The sequence below is a fragment of the Hylaeus volcanicus genome, chromosome 6 (genome assembly GCF_026283585.1).
Source record: "Hylaeus volcanicus isolate JK05 chromosome 6, UHH_iyHylVolc1.0_haploid, whole genome shotgun sequence".
Taxonomy (NCBI): domain Eukaryota; kingdom Metazoa; phylum Arthropoda; class Insecta; order Hymenoptera; family Colletidae; genus Hylaeus; species Hylaeus volcanicus.
Window position 1 is genome coordinate 26,140,876 of NC_071981.1, and position 8,516 is coordinate 26,149,391.

Below are 8,516 nucleotides of genomic sequence, written 5' to 3' on the forward strand. Positions count from 1 at the left end.
CGTTGTTATTGTTATTATAGGATCAGAATGATCGCAATTTTAAATTTCGTCAAGTAAAAATCGTATATTGTAAACATGTAGGCATAGTACTGTATGCTCGATAACCGTTAAATTTGCCAATAATTATATACACGTGATGCTTTGATACAAATTTTGTTAGACATTCACGAATATCGTTAGGTTAATGTAAACTGTTACTCTTCGGTACAATCTCGATATAACGTAACCAAAGTGACCTTACTATTAATTCTCACGCATCGTCAGAAACCTGCCCATATTTAACATTTCATCCATATTATGTTTTGTTTTGTTTTTTTTTTGTTCTTTTTTTTCGCGGAGAAGAAACGACTAAAGAGATTCAAGTTTCTTGCGTAACAAACAGTAGAAGCAAGATGAAAGTTTAGGAGGTAGAATAATTCTTGAAGCATCGGAGCATCTATGTATGTATCTGTCCATAAATTCTTCGCGTGATGACATTTGCAATATCTCGATAACATATTTTTTTTTTTATTACAGTTGATTCGAAAGAATCGTAGAAAGAAAATTCCAAAACATGCTCTACGTGTCGAATGCAATTCCGTCAAGTGTCTACGTTAATACTAAACGCAAAATCAATATTTGAACAGTAATTTAATTATTATTATTGCTATTACTTTCATTGACTTTATAACCTTCGTTATGCTTCGTTATCCATACTTTCGTTGTGTATTCATTGACAGGTTTTCTGGACATTTTACAAACACTTAATTAAATTGCTACTCGACCTGAAGATAAATTATATAAATTACATACGTAGCGGAGAAACGTTTATAAAACATAATAATATCCCATGATAAGATATTTCTAAATGTGCAGTAAAATTTCTTTGTCTTATAAACATTTTTCGCATTTTCTTCTTCTTAAACAGATTAGGAGAATATTAAGTAAATTGACATGGAATGTCTAGAAATATTAGAAAAATAGCTGCGAATTTAATATTTAAAAATATAGACTAGAAACGATCATTGTACCTATGAACTAAATAGACCACAGAATAAATTACTAATGTAACTGCGCTATATATTTTTGTGAAATGCATTGTTTGTTTTTCGATTTTCATTGAAAATGTTGCAAGAGTACTGTTGTAAAATGCGAAGAAAAAGAGGCTCTTGTATAAATCACGCTAAATAAGTGACGTATTTTGTATCAATTTAAAGTAGAGTTTTCTTTTCTCTATTAAATCTACCAACAAGCTCTATAATCACAGAAATTTGAACGAAAAAGTAACTGTATATATTTATATCGAAATATTTTGCACAATGTATTAAATCTCTTATTTTTATACAAGACGTGTAGTGCGCGAATTATCATTCGGATTCAATATAAATAGATTACAGCAACATGTATACAATATTTAAAATTTTCAAAATATGCGCAACTGTTTTTCCTCTAGATATTTACATTTTGATACAGTTTTGATTGTAGTAATCTTAAAAATCCAATTACGAGTTTCCGAACAATAGAATACATTACCAATATACCTTTAAATCCTTTAAAGACGCTTCGATTGTTTCGAATAATACGAAGAATAATCTCGTAACCGCGTTACATTATCGTATATCTTCTGTAATCACGTAAACGATTCATTTTATTCTATTCCGAAGGTATTTGTTTCTTCTACGGCCAATAAAAGCTTTTCGTACAAAATTTCAGGCGTAGGATACGGCGGAAGATCCAGACGATTAAAGCATGTGTGTGCTCTGAAAACATACGTCGTTTGAAGAATAGCAAAAACTTGATAATAAAAGAAAATTATAGGTATTATTATAGGTTTATTCTTACACCGTGATTCTTGAACAACATAACTCAATCTCTTTAATTGTTTCTGGTAATATAATTGTTAATGACAAAAGGAATATGATCACGACGATTAAGTTGTATCGTTTACCTGGTTCCATGGTTTACAGTTTCACTGTTAATTGTTAAAATAGAAGCTTGTGTACCTGGGCAAACTATTTGGTCTTCCCCATTTTTCGATGCAAAATTTTCGTGGTCCTGTAGAACCACGTAAAGCTGCGAAGCCTTCGTATGGAATGCTTGACGTTCCAGTAACAAATTGTAATAGCCTCAACCTCTGTTCATTGGTAAATCGACTTATACTGCTCCAGAACCATTCGACTACCGGATGTGCGTCGTGATAACCACTCCTGTATTCCGTGTGTGTCCTCCAATCGTTGAGATCGATCTCAGCTGCTCCAGCTATTACCAGCTCTAATTCTCGTGCATCGAAAACCGATACCAATCGTGGATCGACAACTTCGTAAAATCCACGGACCAAAGATTCCGTCTGTTCTGCCACTCCACGCTCAAGTCGCCAACGCACTACTCTTTCGAGATATTCTTTCTTATTTTTCTCGGTAACAGCGATATTTCTACCGCCAGGTTTTAATTCGCGTTCAGCCACTCGACCTAGCAGTTCTTCCGTAACGGAGAAAGTCAATTCTAACGGCTCTATACTTATGTCTTTCTCCTTGATCCACATTAAACTTTGATGAAATTCTTGATCCAAACTTTCCAAATCGCTTAGGCTTGCTGGTATTCTTAAAAGAGCTTTATAAAATGGCCTCGTGAAAAAAGCATCGAGTAGGTATTGATGAACCAAGGCTAAACCCAAAACTCTGCCAGAGAATCGGAACCAATCATGATAATTGTCTACGAAAGCTGACATCGGTGACACTTGTACGGTGTAAGTATCGTTAGCAGAATACTCGAACAATCCGTAGTAAGGGTTGAAAAGCTCGCGCGACAGATGAAAGAAAAATTCCCGAGAGGGTCCCCCGTAATCTAATCCTTCTTCGTGGTCAAACATAACTACCAATTTGCCTTTCTGCAAATCTTTCTTCGAAGCAGCCATAATGCGAGTAAAAGCGTCTTCCAAAAGATGTTCTCTTCTAATATGTAATCTAAGCAAAACATGGAATAAAGAGTCTATAATTTAAATTGACGTTATACATATATCGTCGTCGTTGATTGAATGAAAGAAAAATGTCGAATCATATGCGAACATATATGATACGTATAATATATTAATATGAACTTACTTTAATTTTCCTGGACCCTGTCCGTACCCTTTGCTTTCTAGCTTTCTGTAAAACGTTCTGAGTTTAGCTTCGAAATCTCTTCTGTACGGAGCTGGAGCTCTAGCAGAAGCTCTCGTTAAGCCAGGCGACGCGTGTGGACTACCCAGCGGTGACCTGCCCACGTTTCCAGGTACGTATGACATAATCTCTTGTTCAAATAAGCTACAATAACGAAATCAATGTACCAAGAATCATACACCATCGTGTTGTTGATTTATAAAAAATACGATATTAAGAAACGATTATATTCTGTACCTTAACAATAGAGCTAGGGGTACATCGTGTCCCAATCGTTGCAAAGCAGTACTGCCTTCGATTCGAATGGTATTAACTTTTTCTCGGAGCGCAATATTTTGACCTAGCGCCGAATGTCTTTCCTTCAAGATATCCATTATATTTGGCTGGCGCAAAAAGGCAACAACTTTATCGTTATAGGCAACTGGTATATCAGGCGTGGTTGTAATGGCTGATTGTTGCGGTCTGGGGGGTGGCACGGGCGCTTCGTCTAATAACGTTCGTGCATGTGCTGGTTCGGTAGGCAACCGTGGGTCAATGTAAGACGTGGCTTTTCTAGCGTGACAGATAAAGAATCTCTGAAATTGCATTATTAATACGTTTACAAACGGTATTCAACTTTCGGACGATGTACTTGAAATAACACGAGGGTTATTTCACGAAAAAAACGATCGCTTCTTGCGGTCCATATATCAGACATTTTATTGAAATTGAAATATGATATATAGTCCAAGTAAACCAACAAATCAACTTGCCCTAATTTTACGTAAACTTCAGTATATTTCAATTTCGTGAAAATCCCCGACGTCGAATATAGAAAAAGTGGCCGGCATGTTGTGAAATAACCCGTAAGCGATTTAAATTTGAACATATTTACTTTGCCCGTTCTATCAAGCTTCGATTCGTAACCCCTTGGAAGCTCCTTGGCTGGATCGGCAAAGAAATTGATCAATGCAACCAAATCCTTATTGTGTTCGTATCTCGGAAAAACTGCTGTGTCTCTCCTAACTCTATTAATCATGTGCTTTAGACTGGGATTACGATTATACACCTCCATCGCCTCCACGTTAGTGTGTAATTCCGTGAAAAAGTCTGGTCTTGTTAAAAATAATACCGGAGGACTCGTATTAATGTCGAATGGTTCGGGCTCGTTTCTTTCGGTTCGTTCAGCACTCGATCGCTCAGCATTCTCAAAGTTATTCCCGTTCGCGTGTTGCGAGCTACTCGGTTCACGATCGATATTGTCTGGTCGAGAAATAGTTCGACGCACGCTTTGATATCGTCTATCCAATTGCTGTCTTCGTAGGTCACAGCCGGTGTTTCGCGTTGTTAAAGTGGGCCTTTGCCAAGTTGTAGTACGATTAACATGATCTATGTAGAATACTCGGCCATGGCTATCGATCCTTGCTTCCCATGCTGTCGACAATCATGCAATTAATATACATTTCTTTCCCTTGAAATATAATTGTTGCATATAATTTAATCGTCTTACACGGGGGCAGGGGCTCCTCGGATGACAACGGTACATTTGACGTTTGGCACATCGGTAATGGACGCAATGGTTTTGGCCGATGCGTAGGCGTTGGTGGACATTCTAACTGATTCGTTAACCCAGTTTCTGGTCTTTCCAGGGGTCTATGTGCTCTTGGTGAACTCAATAACGCTATAGTTTTTGTAACAGCTGTCCGCGACTAAAATATTACATAAAATATTTAGTGCAAAAGAAACGAACTACACAAGTCAAGAACTTACTACAGAGTGACTTGTGCAAATTTTGTGAGAAACATCGATATTCGTTCAGGATAAAAAGGGGATTTAAAAATAAAAAGTGTGTATATTACCTTTTTCAGAATTTTCTTGCATACATACGTATACATATACTGCATAAAATTACCTTTGAATTAGAAGCTTCGTCAACATCGACAATTTCAAATCCAAAACAATCTTCGGGGTGCAAAGGTGCAGGGTATTTTTGCAGATGTCTTTTGGGTAATTCTGGCGGACCAGCATTACTTCTGTGTAAAAGTTTGTGCATTGTCCGTGGTGGAAGCGGCGGAGGACTTGGATATAAAGTTTCGTATAAACGTTCAGGAGACGAAAAGCCCCCCGTGCTCCGCCACAATTGATAATATTCCACACCTTCTTTCGTTACAACACCATTCGTGTCGCATGGCCTCTGAAGCGAAATATATGTATTTTATAAGTCTAAATTTTCAGAACGAATATATACGATCTTTTCGACACCGCGACGACTAAAATTTAATTTATAAATTCGAAGGAGTGTAATACCGATCCATTAAAAGTTTTCAAAGTAAAATTACACTGTGTACGCATACATAAGAGTGTGAAAGCGGCACATCTATTCGAATATACTAAATACTAAAATTCCTTTAATTAAATAAGAAAAAATATAAATACACAAATACCATCAAACACTGAAAATAACCGTGACATGCTGAATTGATATTTGTTAATAATTGAAATAAAGTTATTATACCTTTTTGGTCCCATTACGACCTAGAACCGCCTGTTGTGATTCCGTGTCAGAATTACTTCCATCGCTGCTATTAGAAGAGCGATGCGGTTCTATTTCTATCCCTTGAGCTTCTTCTAAACGAACTTGTTTAGTAGAAGATGGTTCCAAAAGTGATACAGCATTTTCTTCGAATTCGATTTGTTGAGCACTGGCAGTTCCATGAATATTTTCTAAAATTGGCAGTTTACATGGTTTTCTTGTACTATCGTTGCAATGCGCCAACTCTGCCAAAGCGTTGCGAGGTTTTGGCACAATTTTAAATGCAGGCGAATACGAAGTACCAGCTTGGTTGAATTTACTTAGATTTTCGCACGTACTCTTGTTATTATTTTCTGCCAAACTTAACGGTTTATGCGCATTTACGATATTACTATGCCCTTCGTTTGTTGAAGTGCTTTGAAATTGTGATCGTTGATCGAAACTACACGAAGCTAGACTTTCCAAATCCACAAGCTCCAAACCGCAATCCCTTATACAAGAATCTCTACTGTTACCACTGAATCGTTTGTCGAAACTACACGAAGCTAGACTCTCCAAATCCACAAGTTCTAAACCACAATCCCTTGTACAAGAATCTTTATCATTACCACCGAATACATTGTCATCGTTATTGTTCCGTTGGTCTCTTGTATTTTGTTCGTACTGAGATTCTGTACTAGTAGATTGTAAATCTCTGCTAAAAAATTGTTTCTTTCTGATCATATTTCTGGAGGATAAAGGTAATTGTTCCGAGATACTTGCTATTTTTCCAGTACTGTTTTCGGTATTAGCTAGAAAGCACTTTTTCCTTGTTAAATTCTTATGAGGCAACGATGCGAGCCTCTGATTCGTGCTTTGCATAATTTCGCTACTTAGTTTACACGAAATGCTGCTATTATCTTCATTTTCGCTAACCGACGCCGACGTTGTACACGCAACAGTCTTTAAAATTGCATTTTCTTTATTACATTTTGATTCGGGATAAGAGTTTTGTTCTTCGAGGGCGTGTACCGTACTATTATCGTCTATTTCGTCCGTTACTTCTTGTCGACAAGAAGATGCTTCTCCTTGCAAACCATTTTCAGTTGGCATACAATTTGAATGTAACGGTAATGCGGCATTTTCAGTTTGTTCTATAAAAGTATCATTTCGAATACTAGACGTAAATGCTTTATTACCATTTCTTGTAGCGTTTGTTTCCACATGTTTCACCGTAGCTGAAGGCTCCTGACTGGATGTACTAACTGTTAATAACGCAACGGATCGTTCTCTGGATTCATCTTCTCCATTGTCTTTCCCAAAAGCTGAATCGCCGATGTTAACCTCGGTTGGCATCTTTTAAAACATAGTACCAATCGGTAGTATTTCTTTACAACGCTGTAAAGAAGAAGAAAAAGAAGAAGATTATCATTTTAATATAAGAAATAAAGATTGAATTATTATTAATTTAATACAATTCCACGAGGTATAATGTGAAATTATACATAGTAAGTTTTTCTTATATATAGTAGTTGTTAAATTTGTACAAGTATAATGATAAATATGAATGGATTTATTATATTTAAATTATTTCAACGAATCTAGTAAAGTTTCTCTGTTTGAATAAGAAAAGCATCGACGCGAGAACGACGAAAGTATCGACGAACGAAATTCGGACGTAGATCTGACACAATTTTTTCTCAAGAAGAAATACTTTACTTAATTTATACGGTTTACGTTTTCGACGATCTCAGTACCTTGCTGTAAATCGAAACGATCATTGAAAAGCAATTTTTCTTCTTAAACATCGATATCGTGCATAGAAAAAGCATTAGAATGCGCATAAACGCGCAGTACGATTATCGCATGGTGTGTAACAGATCCTGTGCTCGTCTTTCAAAATTGATTGATACATCTTTTGTCTTTGAGTTGTCGTGACGAATCGAAAGCAAAGGATATTTACAATTTCCGTTAGTCACATTATACGGAACAAGTTACGGTAAACATGCCAGACTAGATCTCAACGATACCGAACTTTGGAAAAGTATAACTAACAATGCCTTGAACTTGGTACACGTTGGAAATGTCAAACAACATGGAATGTTGGTCACATTAGCACTTTTTACCTGCATATGTTACATCTTTCCGAATATATTAACCGAAAAGCCCCGGTAAAGACATTTTACGTCACATTTACATATTCATTTACTCCAATTTGAACCAGGGGGTCCAAGCTCACGTATTAAAAGTTGGTACAAAGTTTATAGCGCCGCGTGGGAAAAATTCACCCAACTAAAACGTGGGGCACATGCGCGTGTATGCATATGACGAGATATACATATATATGTACATATGTATATACACAGTAGCGGGTTTTTTAAAATTGCTTCAAGTTATTTAAAAGAAAGTAAATGAGAGAAAGTGCAGACGCAGTTTGAAGGATTTCCGTCATTTCAAAAATTATAATTCAACACCTATAATCTATAAAAAACCCGCTACTGTGTATATACATGTACATATATATGTATATATATATATGTATATGGATGCACGCGCATGCGCTCCACATTTTAGTTGGGTGAATTTTTCTCACACGGCGCTACAAACTGTCTACCAAGCAACTTTTATTATTTGAGCTTGGTTGGACTGCCTTGGACCCTCTGTGCTCTGAACGAGAGATACAAAGGACAAGTCGGGAGATCATATTTAAGCTGATTTTCGGTAGACTCGACGTTGACGAGTATACCAACGAACGATCAAGTCGAAAAGATCGACGTCGCGTGAATAGGTTGTCGATGTACGGCGGGGGGGGGGGGGGGGGGGGGGGGAAAAAAAAAAACGGGGGGGGGTTTTTTTAATAAATTAAAAAAAAAACAAAATTTTGAGGG

The 8,516-nt window shown here is 36.8% G+C and overlaps 1 protein-coding gene across 2 annotated transcripts; it reads right to left on the bottom strand.

The window, feature by feature from the left end:
* Nucleotides 1–300: 300 nt before the first annotated feature.
* On the bottom strand, nucleotides 301–7,890 carry LOC128879057 (E3 ubiquitin-protein ligase HECW2-like). 2 transcript variants are annotated; one of them, XM_054127868.1, is made up of 9 exons: nucleotides 7,755–7,890; nucleotides 5,632–7,026; nucleotides 5,029–5,310; nucleotides 4,627–4,825; nucleotides 4,012–4,550; nucleotides 3,375–3,712; nucleotides 3,081–3,281; nucleotides 1,983–2,942; nucleotides 301–1,739 (listed from the first exon to the last, which is right to left on the bottom strand). In XM_054127868.1, exons 2-9 carry the CDS (start codon nucleotides 6,982–6,984, stop codon nucleotides 1,628–1,630), a joined length of 3,984 nt encoding a protein of 1,327 aa, XP_053983843.1. In that variant the 5' UTR covers nucleotides 6,985–7,026; nucleotides 7,755–7,890; the 3' UTR covers nucleotides 301–1,627. The 2 variants fall into 2 exon arrangements, with proteins under 2 accessions (XP_053983843.1, XP_053983844.1); XM_054127869.1 differs by lacking the exon at nucleotides 7,755–7,890 and adding an exon at nucleotides 7,386–7,720.
* Nucleotides 7,891–8,516: the final 626 nt, after the last annotated feature.